General features: G+C 54.3%; 1 protein-coding gene across 1 annotated transcript; it reads left to right on the plus strand.

Annotated features, from left to right (window-relative positions):
* The first annotated feature begins 2 nt into the window (after positions 1-2).
* On the plus strand, positions 3-18617 carry SF3A1 (splicing factor 3a subunit 1). Its single transcript, XM_065903698.1, has 16 exons — positions 3-193; positions 3878-3999; positions 8212-8419; positions 9362-9619; positions 10585-10659; positions 11657-11807; positions 12129-12322; positions 13159-13276; positions 13522-13707; positions 14409-14530; positions 14629-14874; positions 15391-15598; positions 16096-16250; positions 17183-17284; positions 17398-17469; positions 18123-18617. The coding sequence occupies exons 1-16, from the start codon at positions 131-133 to the stop codon at positions 18222-18224; spliced, it is 2382 nt and encodes a 793-aa protein (XP_065759770.1). The 5' UTR covers positions 3-130; the 3' UTR covers positions 18225-18617.
* The last annotated feature ends 377 nt before the right edge of the window (positions 18618-18994 follow it).

Raw genomic sequence — 18994 nt, forward strand, 5'->3', positions numbered from 1 at the left:
CCCCTCAGCGACAACTCGGTCGGCCGCCGCCATCTTGAGAGCTTGTCGTACTGTTGGTGCGGGCAAGGCGCTTTGACGCCGCGCCGCTCACCTACACCGAGGCGGACTGGCAGCCCTGAGCGTCGCAGTCATGCCGGCCGGACCCGTGCAGGCGGTGCCCCCGCCGCCGCCCGCGGCCACCGAGCCCAAACAGGTACGGCGAGGTCTGCACCTCCACCGGCCGCTCGAGCAGGCCTGGGCCCTCCCCTCCGACGCGGGGGCTCCTGACTCGTGCAGGAAGGAGCTGCCGGTTAGGAGGACTTGGGGGCACTCCAAGTCCCAGGAGGCAGCGCGCTTCCCGCCTGCCTTCGGGTAGCGGATGAAGCCTCATTACAACCGTGGTTCTCAAACTGAGGTCCGCGGACCAGCGGCACCCGGGAGTTGATTAGAAATGCTAATTTCCCACCCCAGATCTTCTAAAGTCAGAATCTGCGTTTTTAATAAGAACCCACGGCGATTTATTAACGTTTGAGAAGCGCTGTGCTAGCTCATCCTCTGGTCTTGTGTGGTTAATTGGGCCCACCGGCCCCAAGCCTTCGCCCCGGAGTCCCCAATTACCCAGCCTGCACGGTCCATCTTTGAATGTTAGCTCTCAGCATTTGTTCTGAGCTTACTCTAAGCCCGACCCCGTGCTGCCAGGCTCCGGTGTTAGCCAAATGAGTGAAGTGCAGTTCGTGCTTTATTTAGGGAGCTCACGGACTAGTGGGGAGACAGATCTGAGAGAATACTTAGTAAGTATATTTACCGTCTCAGTCACCATAAAAGATACAGTTTCAGACAGCCCTTAAAAAGGTTTCAATCAGCTAAGGAGGAAAGACGGGCGTCAGCAATTGACGAGTAATAAACTACGGGTATTAGGAATGAGGCAGGAATTCTTTTTTTTTTTTAACTTTAAACTTTTTATTTTGTATGGGAGTATAGCTGATTATCAGTATTGTGGTAGTTTCAGGTGAAAAGCAAAGGACTCAGCCATGCATTTACACGTATCTGTTCTCCCCCAAACCCCACTCCCATTCAGGCTACCACATAACTTTGAGTAGAGTTCCTTGTGATATACAATAAGTCCTTATTGGTTATCCATTTGGAATATAGCAGTGTACATATGACCTTCCCAAACTCCGTAACTGTTCCTCCCCCCTGGCAACCATAAATTTGTTTTCGAAGTCTGTTAGTCTCTTTTTGTTTTGTAAGTTCATTTGTATCATTTCATTTTAGATTCCACACATAAGGGATGCCAGCGGTGTTTCTCCTTGTCTGGCTTATTTCACTCAGTATGACTCTCTGAGTCCATGCATGTTGCTGTAAATGGCATCATTTCATTCTTTTTAGTGGCTGAGTACTATCCCATCATGTTTACGTACCTCATCTTCATCCGTTCGTCTGTCGCTGGATGTTTAGCTTGCTTCCATGTCTGGTGCTGTGCTTAGTTGGTCTGGCTCTTTGCAACCCCATGCACTGTGGTCTGCCAGGCTTCTTTGTCCTTGGGGATTCTCCAGGCAGTACTGAAGTGGGTTGCCATGCCCTCCTCCAGGGGTCTTCCCAACCAATGGACCGAACGCAGGTCTTTTGCATCGCAGGTGGATTCTTTACTGTCTGAGCCGCCAGGGAAGCCCAGGAATACTGGAGTGGGCAGCCTATCCCTTCTCCAGGGGATCTTTCCAACCCAGGAATCAAACTGGGGTCTCCTGCATTGCAGGCGGATTCCTTACCAGCGGAGCTCCCAGGGAAGCCCTTCCACATCTTGGCTATTTTAAACAGTGGAGGCAGCAATTCTAATCAACATTGCTTTGATGGGCTAGAGGAGAGGTTAAGGTAGGCAAAGCCCATGGGAGTTTAAGCTAAGTTGTGTTTAGAAAGATGAATCAGTAGTTCACCAGGTAGGTGATGCATAGGGCAAATACCATTGTTTATTCATTCAACAAATCTATCGAGCACATCCTGTCTGTTAACCACTGCAAGTACCCTGTATCTCTGGCATTTTCCCAGTATTTGGGGAAAAATAAGCCAGGTAAAGCCACCTAAGTGCAGAGATACCAAGGTCAGAATCAGACGGTGCCTCTGGTCAAGGGTAAAGAAGGTTAAAGCATGGAGTTGGGAAAATGGTACTTAAGCACTGTATTGCTGGGGGTTTGAAATTTTCCTAGCAGGCTTTTGGGAGAAGAAGAACGGATGTAAGCTGGAGGCTGACATGTTTGTGTTTCAGAAATGGAGGTAGACAGTGATGTGGAGAATTGCTTGGAGGAAAGATTGGTCATGTTATTTAAAAGACGTTGAGGACCTGGCCTACACTGGCTGGGGCATGGGACAGAGGGGACCGGTAAGCTGACAGAGGGGACCGGTTCCTAACTCCAAGAAGTTGTGATGGATTGAATGGGAGAGAGTCTGTGTTCTCAGTAATATCCTAGAGGAGTTTAAAGGGCTGATGGTACAGGCTCTGCCTCTAAACTGATGTGTTGGAATCGGTTCTGCCACGTGGGCCTCCTCATGGAGAGCTCTCCATTTCTCAGTTCGTTATTTGTAGAACGACAGTAGTAAGGATACCTGACATCACAGGGCTCTGTAAGGTTTATAGATGTAATATGCTTAAAGTGCTCAGAGAAGTATGTGGAACCTACTCTGTGCTTGAGAAATGTTCCTTATCACTGAATGTGGAGGTTGTGGAAAGGAGAAGAGACCCATGTTTCTGCCCTGGATGACTGGAGGCACGGTTGGCCGTCCACGAGGAAGGTGGTTAGAGACGAAAGCGCCCGGGATCGTAGGTTCTCACAGCCCCGTGCCGCGTGAGAGTGACGGGGGCATTGGTGTGGGCAGCATGGTGCGGCCTAGAGGTGCTGGGGAAGTGGAGGACGTGCTGTCAGTGCCTGCTGAGGACAGTGTGAGGGGGGACACCTCACATTATAGGGCAGGGGGTGAAACGGGAGCCCGGAGGGAGACTTGGGTGGAACGGTGGGCAGGAGAGACAGGGCTCAGGAGGTGAGGATCTTGTGATGGAGTGGTCACTGGTCACACAGCCAGATAACCACAGTAACTGGCCATAGGCTGTCTTTCTTGACTTTGGCAAGAGCCCTTGATGTGAATGAGGATCAGATGGGAGATGAGGAAGTGGGGACAACAAGACTGGGGGAACACGGGCTGTTGAGTTACCAGAGGAAGGCGGGGAGAAGATGGTAGCAGTTAGGAACGTGAGGAACGCGGAGAAACTTTTTCTAAAATGAGAGGCTTGACCCTTTGTTAGAGGAAGAAGCTGGTGAGCAGAGTATTGGAACTTTCAGGGCAGTTAATGCTGAGTATTCCAATGGTTTCACAAACCTCTTGAACATTGAATGGTGGTTTAGATCGAGGGATGAATGTAGAGGGAAAGGGCATTCGAGGCAGGAGGGGCCAGCAAGGAGTTTCCCATTTCTTTATTCAGCAGACAGTGGTGAAAGATCCTGTATTAGGCACATCCAAGGGTGTGGGGCTACAGACATGACCTTCTGGATTCTGAATCATGGTTTCTCAGAATGTGGTCAGATCCACGTCCCATTGTTCCCCCTGCCTTCGTATCTCAGTCACCTGGATGCTTGGTGAAAATGCAGATTCCCAGTGTCACAGAGTTGTTCCAGGTGGGGGGAGCCAGAGAGGCTGCTCTTTTCATTGGTTCCTGGGAGAGTCCTGCGCAAACCCAGAGCAGTTGAGAGAAATGGTTCTTCTGGAGCAGAGGTTCCTAACTCCAAGAAGTTGTGATGGATTGAATGGGAGAGAGTCTGTGTTCTCAGTAATATCCTAGAGGAGTTTAATGGTGGGCATCTGACACCAAGCCTGAAACTTCAAGGCCTTCTTTTTCCTGTTTTCACAGCCCACAGAAGAAGAAGCATCTTCAAAGGAGGATTCTACCCCTTCCAAGCCAGTGGTGGGTATTATTTACCCTCCTCCGGAAGTTAGAAACATCGTTGACAAGACTGCCAGCTTCGTGGCCAGGTAACGTAGCTGCTCTGGCTCATGTTGGTCACAGGTGGGTTTTAGCACAAGAACTGAATTCTCACAAGGGTAACACCTGGGTCTTTAGAGTGGCATTGTCGGCTTAGACCTGTCAGCTCATCGGAGGCCACAGTGTGGTGTGAGGTCGGCTGTGGGCAGGACTGGCATCTCTCACACAGTCTGGCAGTGGCAGAGGACGGGCCCACTCAGCTCCAGCATCACCGAGAACCTCTACTTCCTAACCACGCCTGAGGAATTGCCTGGAGGCTGTTTTGTCAGAGATGTGTGTCTGTGTCTGAGCTGCTGGCCTGAGGAAGATAGAACAGGGAGTGGATCAATCTCATGAAGCAAGGACTGCATTCCCGACCCAACTGCAGAATGTAATAACGTGCCCCCCGCAGAGTTACTGTGAGGCCAGAGGGAGGGGACTGGGTGCAATTCAGGTGCATCGTGTAGCTGTCGGCCCAGATGGCATGGAAGTCAGCTGGATTTCCTCTTGTCCCTCCCCATTATACTTGAGCACACCCACGCTTCCTCAAATGGAGTCTCCTTGATGGCCACTTGACTCCAAAGGTCAACCATCCCTGGCTTAGGGCATTTCGAGTATCCCTTTGGCAGCCAGCAGGCCACTTTCAGCTTTCAGATCTTTTGTTTGTTATCAACAATTTCCCTAACTTTTGAATTGGTTGTCATTGTTTAGAAATGAGATTGCACCGTAAGTCTGGATTTTTGACTTCTCTTGATGAATTGGACAGTTCCTTGCATGGAAACGGTAGCTGGCCTCGAGCAGACAGCTGCCCTCAGTCAGGGCTGGCGCTCTCCAGCGAGCCACACCTTGACCCCAGGACAGCGTCCCCACCTAGGAGTGGGCTTGCTTTGGTTCAAGGCAGAAGCATCATTGAGTAGATGGGTCCTTCCTTTCTCAGTCTCCTTATGAAATGAAACATAGAAAGAGGTTTCTCTGCTTGATGTCTTTCACTGTGTCAGGCTCCATGTAGATTAACCGTCCACGTTTCCAAGGCTTTGATGAACCTGGGTACTGGGTTAAAACAACTCTGTGCCTGATTAAACATTATCAGGCCATGTCTGATTTAGGGCAGCAGGTATTGCGTTCATAACTTTAATATCTCATAGCAACACTCATTCTTCCCCTTTTCCCCAGATATTCTGAAGGCAATAAACAGGAAAAAGGTGTTAGAGGACGAATCACCAGTCTCACAACCAGAATAGTTTCTACCAGCTGTTTTCACTTTTTTCCTGTTTCCTCCTGGGCCTTGGCTTTCTTTTTTAGATTCTTGTAGTACTAGCAGAGACACTTTCACATCCTGCTTTTTCCCATTTGCCCTGTGCTGTGAGCTTTTTCCTGGGTTGTCCCCTGGTCTCCTGATGCTGCATGGTCCTCTCTGGAGAAGACGCACTGTGTTGAGGTGTCGCGCCTTCCTTGACCTGGCCGACTCCTCTGTGTCTTCCTTGGAGGTTGTTCCAGCATTTCAGTTTGGCACATAAACTAAAGCTGGAAGGAAGTCTCTGAGCATTTTCTTTCCCCTTTTCATTGTTTTCCTAGAAGAAAACTCTGTGTGGCACATTGCTGGCCAAAAGAGCATTTTTAAAGATTTCTTAAACATTTTGCCAAACAGCTTTCCAATAATTTTGTGCCAGCCACAGAAATAAGAATTCTTTCCAAGTTCCCTTAATAATAAATCTGTACGCCCGCATCTCTAGATCTTGACTTTGACTGTGATGCTTGCCCTGTGAGTGCTCAGTTGCTTAGTCATGTCTGACTCTTTGTGACCCCCTGGGCTGTAGCCCACCAGGCTCCTCTGTCCATGGGATTCTCCAGGCAGGAATATTGGAGTGGGTTGCCATGCCCTACTCCAGGGGACTTTCCCAAACCAGAGATTGAACCCATGGCTCCTGCCGTGTGTCCTACGTTGCAGGTGGATTCTTTACCACTCTGCCACGTGGGAAGCCCCGATGCCTTGTAGGCATTTCTGAAATCTGTGGACTTGCTTTTGTTAGTGTTGCAATGAAAGCACAGATCAGCTTCTCAGGCTGGGTTACAGCAAACATGCAGAGCCCTCTGCATTACTTGTGTGGAGTTCACATGTATTGAGTGAGTAAAATTCACCAGCCGTGTGGTTTTTCAAAAGGAGTTTTTTCTCTCTAGGTTTGGTCTTCCCTGCATTTTCCTGTCAAGAAACTGAAGTGGAGATTACCCTTAAAAAGTCCCACCAGCTAGGTTGAGTCAGACTCATGTTTTTTTCCTGCTGAAATCTATTCCTTATGTTAGATAATATAATTCTAAACTTAACATTAAGCCAATTTAAAGCAACAGAGTCGCTTGGAATAAGCATGCCTGCCTTCTCGTCATTTTATATTTTGGATTGTTACCAGATGTGAGGTTATGGCTTACGAGGTGGTGGTAGAGGGGACAACCAGAGGCCCTTTTTTTTAGCAGCCCTTTGAGTGGTGGCCTGGTTTAGCCGTATTTAAGTGGACATTGACCTTGGTGGTTCACATTGTTTTAAGTGGGGGGAGCCCTTCGTCCTCGAGCCTGGGTTTTGGCTGGACTAACACACTTGTCACACCCAGACCTCACGGTGTTAGTCACACCACCGAGTGTGACCAGAACTTGCGGAGGAGCTAGCCGGGGTGCTGATGACCGCGGCCGCCGAGGTGGCTAAAGTGGGGCACAGCGTCACCTGCACCCTGCCTCCTCTTCAGCTGACTGGGCCAGGGCGTGGAAGTCTGAAGACGGGGTGGCCTGGCTGCCCCCAGCCTCTGGAGCCGTCCCTTGGTGTGTCTGGGGCACTTCTGAGAGCAGGGCTCTGGCCGGAGGAGTGAGGGAGTCCCCACAGATGTCTCCTGGCTCCCAAATCACCTCTCCTGTTTGTAGGGCAGCCCCTTCCAACCTTCAGAGCAGTAACAGCCCCTGGGGTGTTCAGGCCTGTGTGGTTCAATAGACTTTGGCTTCCCATTCACTAATTCAGTTTTCTCAGTACTTCAGAGGAGAGATGGAAGGTGGTATTTAGCCATATTGTACACATGGGAAATTTGAGTCAGAGACGTTCAGTAACTTGGTAAGTCAGTAGTAAACCCAGAACTTGAACATGTCCATATCTTGTCTTTAAGTGTCCATATCTAAGTCTTTAAGGTGAGTGCACTTTCTGACTGATACAGGTATTGTGAATGTGTGATCATTGAAATATTACTGTTGGGACTCTTTATTAAAAAAATCAGGGTTCCCTATACATCATGAGAGGGACGTTTTTCATTCTGAGGGTTTAAAGGCATACACACTGGGGACATAGGGTGTGTGTGGGGGAAACTCCTCCAGATACAGAGACACAGGGGCCTCCCTGACGTCACTGCTCCCTGTCACGTGAGCGTGCTTTATGCAGCTGCTTGGACCCCGGGCCTTGGAGAGCAGTGTTTCCTGCATGAGTCTCACCCGGTAGTAAAGGAACCGATTATAGCCAGTACTTGGACAAGGTGTTAAATCCTGTTTACATTTTCTTTTTTTTCCCTATCCTTGCCAGCTAGAGGACAGCATCTCAGTTCATGTTAACATATCCTTGTACCTCCCAAGCAGTCAGTCATCCTGCTTTTCAACTAAGAGAACTGGTGTCAGTCTCAGCAGACTTTGAACTGAACTTGAACCATGCTGCTTTGATTGACTCCTATTGACTTGTATGACTGCCTTTTCTTAGCAAAGCCATATGACTTTTATTTGAAGTAGTAACATATGCCTTCCTCCCCCTGATGCCCCCTTCCCTCCGCAGCACCCTGGCTGCCCCCTGCCCCTGGCCCCTCCCGGAGCCCTCTGCAGTGCAGTGAGGACATGTGGAGTCCTAACTCCTAGACGCCAGGGGATTCCCATGCCTTCCTTTTAAAGTACCTTTTCTTTGAAGTGAATACATTTTATTAAAAGAGCAGTAGTGAGATGGTTTTGGAGATGATGAGACTGGTGGAGGTGCTGCAGGAATGATGGAGGTCTGAGGCCCTGGGATCGCTGAGGGCAGCGCGGGCTGCAGGAGCCGGGGGCGCCGGCTGCTGACGCCAGGAGTCTTGGGGAGGTGCTCTGCTGTGCAGAGGGAGGGGCCCGTTTGAGTGGTGGGTGGTGGCAAGAATGGGACTTGAGTGAGCCGTATTGTGGTCTAAGCACTTGAAAGGGCTGTAGTATCGATGCTTCTCTTTTTTCCCTTTTTCTAGAAATGGACCTGAATTTGAAGCGAGGATACGACAGAACGAGATCAACAACCCCAAGTTCAACTTCCTGAACCCCAACGACCCTTATCATGCCTACTACCGCCACAAGGTCAGCGAGTTCAAGGAGGGCAAGGCCCAGGAGCCCTCGGCCGCCATCCCCAAGGTCATGCAGCAGCAGCAGCAGGCCGCCCAGCAGCAGCTGCCCCAGAAGGTGGGCTCCAGCCCCGCGCCTCACTGCCCCGGGGCTGAGGGAGGGAGACGATGAACTGCTGTCCACACTTCACAGCCACTGTGCCTCACAGGGGCTGCGTGAGGAGGCCAGTAAAATGACCCTTTTTCAGATGAGGACTCTGAGGCTTAGGGAGGCACCGTTCACCCAGGGCCACAGAGTCAGGACCCTGAAGTCCAGGCTCCCAGTCCCTGCTCCTTGTCTTGACCGTGGCGTCAGGGCAGGCTTGTGGACCCCTTCCGGTGTGTCCCCCTCTCCTGTCTCGCCTTCCCAGCGCCCCTCTGTGTGGCCTGCCCTCACCCCCATAGCACTGGGGACGACGCGGGCGGTCCGTGAGGACACATTTTGCCTCTTGTGTAGACCTGGACTGGTCCTTTCTCCTTGCTCCCTCTGAGCCTTGGGGGCAAAGGCTGCCCCTTGTGTTACAGTGGGAAGTAAAGGCTGGAGAAGGTTCTGAGGCCTTGCAGTGCAATTGACTACTCCCGGTGCCTCACGCGACCTAGTTTCCTCATCTGTAGAAAGAATTCACAGTACTTGTGTCCACCTCATGATTCGTGTGGTCAGATGACGGGTCCTCTGCATACATGTAGGGCTTCCTACATCCTCTGTCCCCCTTGGGTGGGATTTAATAAACTATCTCTGTTGGATCTTCTGCCACCCAGTTTTGGTCCTCAGTTTCAGGGCAGCACTGGAGATGCAGAGAGAGACGGCTCTCACTCAGAAAACCGTCCAGAGAGTTAAGGCCACGCTTGGCCGAGACATTGAGGCTATTTGAGTTAGACTTCTCTCCCACCGTGTGCTGGGGCATGCGTGTGGTTAACAGAGGAGGAGAGAGCCGTGCCATCCTCTGGTGGTGTGTTCCTGCCCCGTTTCTGGAGCCAGTCTGCCCCTTGCCTCTCGCCTCACATTCCCTTTGCATCTTAGGTTCAAGCCCAGGTGATACAAGAGACCATTGTGCCCAAAGAGCCCCCTCCCGAGTTTGAGTTCATCGCAGACCCCCCTTCCATCTCAGCCTTCGACCTGGACGTCGTGAAGCTGACGGCTCAGTTTGTGGCCAGGAATGGGCGCCAGTTTCTGACCCAGCTGATGCAGAAAGAGCAGCGCAACTACCAGTTTGACTTCCTCCGCCCGCAGCACAGCCTCTTCAACTACTTCACAAAGCTGGTGGAGCAGTACACCAAGGTGCCTGGGGGGGGCCCGGGGCGGAGAGCGCGCTCCACTCTGCACGGAGCCCGCTCCCGTGTGGGGCCTTGAACAGTCATTCAAGTCACCAGGCCCAAGGCCTGTTATCGTTAACCGTGTCAGTTTTAAGTGAACCCTCTGTTAATTTCCCCTAGTGGGCTGCTTCCAGGGCTAACTGCTTCTTGTTCCTTCTCCCTCCAAACGTGGGTATGGACGTCTAGCACTCTAACCTGAGGGCGCTGGTGTGTCTCTGGACCTGGAAACTCCAGGAACAGATGTGTTCCTGGGGAAGGGGGACAGGGAGGGTGGAAAGGGGCTGAGCTGCTTTGCCAGCGAGGGGGATATGGTTGGGCCAGTTGGAAAGAGTGGCTCTTTTACACAAAGCCACCATTTGTTCTCTCAGCAAATAAGCTTTGAGTATCAGGCACTACGTCAAGCTCTGGATATATAGTAGTGAACTGAAGACAAAAATCTCTTGTCTTTATGGAGACTGGTCTAGCAAGGGGGCAACAAGCAAGTGCACCGTTAGTGTGTGTCAGATGGTGATAAACACCGTGGATTAAATGCAGAGAAAGCAGGGCATGGAAGGCCAGGGAGGGGGAACCTGTGGGCTGCAGTCTTCAGCCTGCAGGGACCGTAGGGGGCATGTGCAGAAGCCTAAAGGCAGATCTGCCCGGGGGCAGTCACTGCATGCTGATGGTGTTGCATGCTGGTCTGCTGGTGCTTTTGCTTACTTCCTGCTAATCCTCGCGGCCTTTTAAGCTGACAGTGCCACCTTTAAGTGGTGGTGTTACCGTTTTGTAGAAGCAAACCAAGTTACAGAGGTTAAGTAACTTGCCCAGCGTTGCCCAGTCAAGTGAAGCTGAGGCTGGTCCCGTAATCCCGTACTCTCCTTTCTCCTCCACAGGCCACACTGTCCCCTGTTGTGCTGCACTGACAATTGCCTTAACTCTTCTGTGTTTCAGATCTTGATTCCACCCAAAGGTTTATTTACCAAGCTTAAGAAAGAGGCAGAGAACCCCCGGGAAGTGTTGGACCAGGTAAACGGAATTTCTTCTTTCTTTCTTTTTGATAGTCTTGTTTATTTGTGGCTGTGCTTTGTGCAGGCTTCCTCTGGTTGTGGCGAGTCGGGGCTACTCTTCAGTGCGGTGCGTGGGTTTCTCGTGTTGCAGAGCACAGACTCTGGACATGTGGGCTTCAGTAGGCACAGCACGTGGGCCCTCGAGCGCTCGGGCTTAGCTGCTCCGAGGCATGTGGAATCTTCCCAGATCAGGGTTCCAACCTGTGTCCCCTGTATTGGCAGGCGTGCCACCAGGGAAGTCCAAAACTGAATTTCTTACAACCAGTTTCTGACAACACAAGTTACAGTGTGTGGATTCTGTTGTGTGTTTGGAAATGGTCTCTGAATCGGCACCTTGTTATGCTCCAGACACAGTCGTGGTGGGAAGAAGGGCCTTGCGGCTGCAAAGACCAAAGAAACCTGGGTTCTCTGCTCCCCACCCTGCCGCTTTTCTCTCCACGTCTCTCGGTCTCCGGTTTTCTTCTCTTGCTAGAAGCCAGCTTTTGAATGGGTTCTTGGGTGACAACTGCCTTTTGAAGTCCGGCTTTCAGAGTCAGGAGACCAGGCATGTTGACGTTGGCGGTTCTGGGAGGCTGCTTGAAGCCTTCTGTTTTGCAGGCTGTCAGGCTGCTGCAGCTCTTGTGGGCACATGGTTATCACACGGACTTCCTGGGAGGGAGGAGTTTGCTTGCCACCTGCCAACTCAAGCAAAAAACTTTGAGGTTCTAACAGAGAGCTGCCCTTGGGGCCCAGACGGAGGTCTTTGGCATTCAGATTTTCAGTTCTGTCCAGACTCTGGGCCTGGCTGAAACCAGATGCAGATTCCATAGTCTGCTCCAGGAAGTCCCCCTGGTGGGCAGAGTAGCCTCCTGTTCTGAAGGAGACACTGGCTCTGGTGAAGGCCCTGGAGGTGACAACCTCCTCAAGAGCCGACCCTGATTCTGATTCAGCTCAGCACTGCACTGTTCTCCCTTCAGGTGTGTTACCGCGTAGAATGGGCCAAGTTCCAGGAGCGTGAGAGGAAGAAGGAAGAGGAGGAGAAGGAGAAGGAGCGGGTCGCCTACGCTCAGATCGATTGGCATGACTTCGTGGTGGTGGAAACAGTGGACTTCCAACCCAACGAGCAAGGTCGGTCTGTAACTCCTGTTAGCGGAGCCAGGAGCTTGGCGCCATCATCCTGGGGGAGTGTGCCAAGCTGTCCCTGGGGAGCGGGAGGATCCTGTGGAGGCTTCTGTCTCCTCCCTGTTTCCAGAAGACTTCTCCTGCTGCCCCAGTTACACCCAGTTCAACAGATACCATTGTGCCCGGCCCTGGGTGGACCTCTGGAGGTGGGAGAGAGACCAGGCAGCCCCAGCCCTGAGAGCTGACGGTGTGGGGAGGGCTGCCCGACGGGTCTCTGACAGGAGTGTCTGCGGAGCCCTCCCTTGACTCCTGCTCGCCCTCTGCCAGGGAACTTCCCCCCACCCACCACCCCGGAGGAGCTGGGGGCCCGGATCCTCATTCAGGAGCGCTACGAGAAGTTTGGGGAGAGCGAGGAAGTCGAGATGGAGGTTGAGTCCGATGAGGAGGATGAGAAACAGGAGAAGGCAGAGGAGCCTCCGTCCCAGTTGGACCAGGACACCCAAGTGCAAGACATGGACGAGGTGTGCTCTTGGGGGGCCTGGGCTGGCTCTTCCCTGGAACCGAGGGCAAGGGGGTGCGCCCCTCCATCAGAGTGAGTGCGCCAGCCCCCCGCCTGAGCCCTGGGAGGAGGTGGGTCCTGAATAAGGCGTCCCTTTTTGCAGCTCGGGCAACAAAGATTCCTTCACAGGCGAGGCTCCGCGCGCTGCGCCGGCCTGTTTGGTGGCCTCCTCTGCCCAGAGGCTCCACTCGCTCCCGCCCCCAGGCTGGCTCTCCTTAGGGACCCTCTCTGCCGCACACTTGGATGCTGTTGAGCCTAGGCCCGCACGATCAGCAGTTTCCAGAGCTTTTCTGAGCGTAGCTTGTGCTTTCTCTGGGCGCCTCTGCCCCTTCGAGCCAGGCCTCCCCACAGGCTTAGAGGCTCCAGAGCCAAGCCGCTTTCCTCCCCTCGGAAAGAATTTGTGTGCAGCCTGAGAAGAAAGGCCCACGTGTCTGTGGGAATTGACTTTTTCTCTCCCTCCCAGCATTGCTCCTTGCGCGGCTCCCATTGAGCGCTGACTCGCCCCCCGCGGCCCTCCCCAGCACGTTAAGTGCCCTTGGCCTCCTGGGACTGCCTGGTGCCAGCTGCTGGAAATGCCTGGGCAGAGTGTCAGCACCACGGCCCCCAGCGCTCTCATTCATGCTGTGAGGAAGCTGCTTGGCCTGCTGCCGGCTGGCCCTGGCTGCCCGGGGAGCTCAGCACAGGGATGCCGGCCGGCAGGGGCCTCGGCTGCTTGCCACCCTGCGAGCTGCCGGGCTCAGCTGCAGGGAGGTGGCTTCTCACTCCTGCTCTGAGTCACACCACTGCCTTGCTTTTCAGGGTTCGGATGATGAAGAAGAAGGGCAGAAAGTGCCCCCACCTCCGGAGACACCCATGCCACCTCCTCTGCCCCCAACTCCAGACCAGGTCATTGTCCGGAAGGACTATGACCCAAAGGGTGGGTTCTCATCCTTCTCAGACTTGTTTGTTCCCAGGATGGCTGCAGGGGGCTTGTCATGAGGCGTCTAGCCCGTGTCGTGGGCCTCTCGACAGGCGTGGGGTTAGTCGTCCCTGGTGCCGTGGCACAGTGCACAGGGCCTGGGACAGCACGGCGCTGAGGGGACGGTGCAGGAGTGAAGCAGCACCCTCTCAACCCAGGCCGCCACCCAGGGTTCTCACTCGGCCGTCTCTGTTGCCTTTCAGCTTCCAAGCCCCTGCCTCCAGCCCCCGCTCCTGATGAGTATCTAGTGTCCCCCATCACTGGGGAGAAGATCCCTGCCAGCAAGATGCAGGAGCACATGCGCATTGGGCTTCTCGACCCCCGTTGGCTGGAGCAGCGGGATCGCTCCATCCGTGAGAAGCAGAGCGATGACGAGGTGTACGCGCCAGGTGAGGTGGGGTGTTCCCCACTCTGACCACGCCCCTTCTTTGACCCAGCCCTAACTTACTTCAGCCCATTGGAGTCTCTAAATTAATAGTCAACTTTAATCAAATGTAGAAAGCTTTGAGGTCAGCAGGAGCTTTTGAGGATAGGTGCGGGCTAGGAAGCTACAAAACAACCCCCCACTTTCTAGAAGCTTCTGCAGAGGATTCCTGCAAAGGCGGCCCCGAGATGGGTGGCGAGTGCCTATCGGTGTCCTGGAGCAGGATCTGACTGCAGCTGGGAGGGGTACTCACTCCCAGGCCGTCTCAGAGTAGAGGCTCTGGTGGTTGGAGGGCGCTGTGCATCTTGAACTGAGACACATTGGTCCCTTGACTGTGAGAAGCAGCCCTTTAGGGAAGGAAGAGACTGTCCTGGAGAATGGAGACTTAGAGTCTGGGCTCTTCTCCTTGCCATGCTGCTCATGTGGCCCTGTCCTCTCAGATGCCTGTTGTTAAGTCAGCATTTGACACGCCTCGGTTTCCAAGCCTGGTGCTCATCAGGCGGCCTTCCCCAGGCTGAGAGGGCCGGCGCAAGGTTCTGGGACCTACAGACAGCTGTGTCCTGTAAGAACAGCCTCTGCCTGCATCAGTAGAGTCACCGCCTTGTCAGACGGGCAGCGGGTTTAGTTTCCCTCTCTGTCGCCCACCTTTGTTCTCTGACTGACCAGGTCTGGATATCGAGAGCAGCTTGAAGCAGCTGGCTGAGCGGCGTACCGACATCTTTGGTGTGGAGGAAACGGCCATCGGCAAGAAGATTGGCGAGGAGGAGATCCAGAAGCCGGAAGAGAAGGTGCAACTGTGACTCTGAGTGCCTTTCCTGCTGTCGGCTCCCCACTTCGGGCTCAGTTCCGGCAGCCCTGACCGGCTCTGGCTTTGCTTCCCACGCAGGTGACCTGGGACGGCCACTCTGGCAGCATGGCCCGGACCCAGCAGGCCGCCCAGGCCAACATCACCCTCCAGGAGCAGATTGAGGCCATCCACAAGGCGAAGGGCCTGGTGCCTGAGGATGACACCAAAGAGAAGATCGGCCCGAGCAAGCCCAACGAGATCCCCCAGCAGCCGCCGCCACCATCCTCAGCCACCAACATCCCCAGCTCGGCCCCACCCATTACGTCCGTGCCCCGGCCGCCCGCGGTTAGCCTGCAGCCACCCCGGACGGGTCTCTGGGAGCTGGGTTCCCTGTCTTGGACTGTGCTGGCTCAGGGCAGCAGTCTCACAGGAGCCCGAGGGCAGAACGGGTCAAGTCGAGAGAAAGGAACCCTTTAGTTAGAAGTGGGAACCTCCAGCCTGACCTTCCATTTGTGTGGGAGGGCTGGACACGGGAGGGAGGCGGGTGGCAAATGTGAGAAGCAGGCTTGGGTCAAGGAGGCCTGGAGGACTTAAGGGACTTTGAAGGACCGCTGGCCTGACTCCAGGGGACTGAGTCAAGGGCAGTGTCTTCGGTTGCTGTCTTGTGGGTGGAGTCCCAAGTGGCAAGAGTGTCGCCCTGAGTCTCTCAGTGTAGTTCTGTCCGAGCCTGTGTGAGGCTGCGCTCTGAGCCCCAGGGCGCTGAGTCGAAGCTATCCAGCGCCGTCCCCAGCGGCTGCCGGCAGGTGTGCCTTAGGGTGCAGCCGTGGATTCCTGTGACCTGTGGGTCCCTTCCACCCACAGATGCCGCCTCCTGTCCGTACCACGGTCGTGTCTGCAGTACCCGTCATGCCCCGGCCCCCGATGGCGTCCGTGGTCCGGCTGCCCCCAGGCTCGGTGATTGCCCCTATGCCGCCAATCATCCACGCGCCCAGGATCAACGTGGTCCCCATGCCTCCCTCAGCCCCTCCCATCATGGCGCCTCGCCCACCACCCATGATTGTGCCGACAGGTCAGTGTCTCATGTCGCTCTCCAGGCCACTGGGTCGGTCCTACAGGCCAAACCCTGAACAGAGCAGTGGTTGAGGGGAGGGCCAGATGTTGCAGCTGCGGCTCCAGCCCAGAGGAAGCCTTGACTTTGCTGTGAGAGATCCCTGAGCGGGAGGGGGTTGGGCTCCTGGCTCCTGGCTCCTGGGGGCGACAGGCTGACGAGGCCGTGCTGGGGTACGTGCGCCCAGCGGGGTCAGGCCTGGACGGGCACTGATCCTCTTGGCTGCCCCTGCTCCATCCATTGGTCCTGCCCCTCCTCCAGTTTCCTGCTACCCAGTCTGGGCAGGCTCCCAGGTCCCCTGCCAGGGAGCTTACTGGCTGCCAGACTCAGCCAGGAGAGGTATTTCACACCTCTGACTGGGAGAAGTGGGAAACCTGTGCAGTCTCCCCTCACTGTCGCCAGCCGGGGTCCTGGGCTCCTTCCTCCCGCTCATGTGGCTGCTTGCTCCTGTCCTGCAGCTTTTGTGCCCGCCCCACCTGTGGCACCTGTGCCCGCTCCAGCCCCCATGCCGCCTGTCCACCCCCCGCCTCCCATGGAAGACGAGCCTGCCTCTAAGAAACTGAAGACTGAGGACAGCCTCATGCCTGAGGAGGAGTTTCTGCGCAGAAACAAGGCACGTGACCCCAGAGTGCTGCCCACACCTGCAGTGTCTAGACTAGTGGGGGAACCAGTCCCGCCCCCATTACACTCCTTGACCCACCTATGCTGCTCCCATGGTTTTGGCTTCTGGGACCTAGGTCAGCTGCTGGAGGCCTGTGAGGCTTCTGAGCACATGCTCGATGTGGGGTCAGCTGTTAGCGGTCCCCCTGGTGTGAATGGTCATAGAGGCCAGCAGGGAGACCCAGCTGCACAGGCAAGCAGGACTCTGGTATGAAAGGACACAGGCTCTGGACACAGGAGGAAATCCTGGAGGCAGTTCTTCATTTCTTTGTGACCTTTGTCTCCAGTTGCAACTTTAAAGAGTCTTGTATCGTAGGGATCCTGTTGGGGGACTGGGAACCTCGGCACTTCTGGGGCCTGGGGAAGCCGGCAGGCTCCAGTGAGGAGGCGGAAACAGTCCCAGCCCCACTGCCCCAGGGCATTTGAGCAGATCTTTTTTTTTTTCCCTTCTGACAGTAGTTTCCATTTCTTGAGTACCTACTCAAGTGCTGGGAGGGAACCACGCCTTTTATGGAAAGCTCACAGCGTCACCATCCAGCAGTTGTGATCAGCTGCTTCCCTGAGTTGGGAACCCAGGTCTTCTGACCTCACAGTTCATGGTCTTTCCCTTGTGGTGCTTCTTGAGGCTTGCAGAGCACTTTGACGTCCCTTCTCAGCTCCAGCTTCACCAGTTGGCAGGGTAGGGATCATTCTAAAGAGGAGAGATCAATTCTTGAAAAGCGGAGCGATGTGTTCCGTGTCACAGGTGGTGTCAGTAGTGAATCAGGCCAGAGTCCAGGAGTCCCGATGGACAGGTGACATTGTCTTGAGGGCCCGTGACTAGGAGAGCATAGATCCTGGTTGACCCAGGACTTCCCGGGCATAACGGCCATTCCTGGTTTGCAGGGTCCAGTGTCCATCAAAGTCCAGGTGCCCAACATGCAGGATAAGACGGAATGGAAACTGAACGGCCAGGTGCTGGTCTTCACCCTCCCCCTCACAGACCAGGTAAGAGTTGCTGCCCCCAACTGGCCTCAGGCGCAGGGGCACCAAGGCATCAGGGGGACGCTTCCTCCAACTGAGCTTAGCGAGGGGTGACTGACCGCTCCTTCGTTCCACAGGTCTCTGTCATCAAGGTGAAGATTCACGAAGCCACAGGCATGCCGGCAGGGAAACAGAAGTTGCAGTACGAGGTGAGTTGGGTGTCAGCTGTCCTCGTCCTCTCTGTTGTCCCAGAAGCTAAGTCATTTGTGGGATCAGGAGTGGGGAGACTCCTGGTTGTGGCCATGTGAGTCCATCCTAGAAGCCATGATGCTGGCGGGGGGTGCTGGGGCAGGTTAGTTTGACAGGGTGAGTGAGGCTCTGGGAAGGTCACAGCAGTCTTGCGCGGGGTCTGGATGTCTCAGTGACATTTGGGGACAAGACTTGGGGGTGCTTTGGTAGGTTTTTGTCCGGGTGGTGGAGCCACTCTGGTGAGTGTGGTCTCAGGTAGCCTGGGTTTGTGTTTGGACACAGGTGACAGTCCAGCGCACCCTGGTGCCTGCCAGATCATGGGGGACTGCTGTGTTCGCCCTCTTTGGACTTTGACTGATCCCTCTCCAGGCCTGTTTCCTCATCTGTAAAATGAGGCTTTTGGACTAGTTGACCTCTAAAGATCTTATGATTTGAGAGTTAAAATTCCACAGGTTGATCAGGGCCAGATTCTTGGGAGTGTTTCACTCCCACCCTGCGCCACTCCTGTTCCTGCCCCACTGCCTTCAAGCCCCAGTGTTTGCTGAGTGTTGGGAGCTGTGAAGCAGCCACACTGCCTAAGGCACTGGGCCGAGGCACTCCTTCTATTTTCTAGGGCATTTTCATCAAGGATTCCAACTCGCTGGCTTACTACAACATGGCCAATGGTGCCGTCATCCACCTGGCCCTCAAGGAGAGAGGCGGAAGGAAGAAGTAGAAGAGAAAAGCCTGCTGTCAGGTCCTGGCCACTGCCGTTTTGCCTCTCCTGCCCCCACTCCCTGTCCCCGAGCCAGGAGACCCTGACTTGCACAATTGTGTCCCTCTTACTAAGTTTAGAAATTCAGACTGGCCTGCAGAGTTCCCCACCCCCACCCCCAGCGGTGACGCAGAGGGCTTTCTCAGGCTCTCTCCTCCCCAGGTCCCTGGAATCCCTTTGTGTTCGGGTCTTGGTTTGAGGGCATTCATTTGTTCAGGCAGCCTGTTAGGAAATGTGAAGCCAGGGATGTCCTGTAGGATGTTACCATAGTGCCAAGTGGCTCATAGAGTATGGTTGTCATCATCGTTAATCATTTTGTATTTTGCCATGGGCTAATAAACCTCTTCAACCCTTCCTGTGAAATCACTGTCATGAGACTTGTCCCCTGGCCACCCGTGCCCTGTCTGGACCTAGGAGTGCGGCACAGTGCCTGTGGCTCCTCTTCTGCTCTGAGGAATGCTGGGCTTCTCACTGAACTCTTGCTTGCGTCAAGTCTTCTATGGCTCTTTCTTACGTATGTTTTTATTGCCCTTTTGAAACACATGGATCTTCAAAAAGCATAGCCCTGTACGTGTAACAGACTAATACGGAACACCTTCAACATGCCAGCACCACAGAAGAACACAGACTGCTGGGCTGCGGTTCCGTGGGCAGTGGGCAGCACGCAGATGAGACCAGAGGCTGGCGGATTCCCACAGGCCAGGGGTCACTCATCACCTGATAAGTGACCT

This window comes from Muntiacus reevesi, chromosome 13 (genome assembly GCF_963930625.1).
Source record: "Muntiacus reevesi chromosome 13, mMunRee1.1, whole genome shotgun sequence".
NCBI classification, from domain to species: domain Eukaryota; kingdom Metazoa; phylum Chordata; class Mammalia; order Artiodactyla; family Cervidae; genus Muntiacus; species Muntiacus reevesi.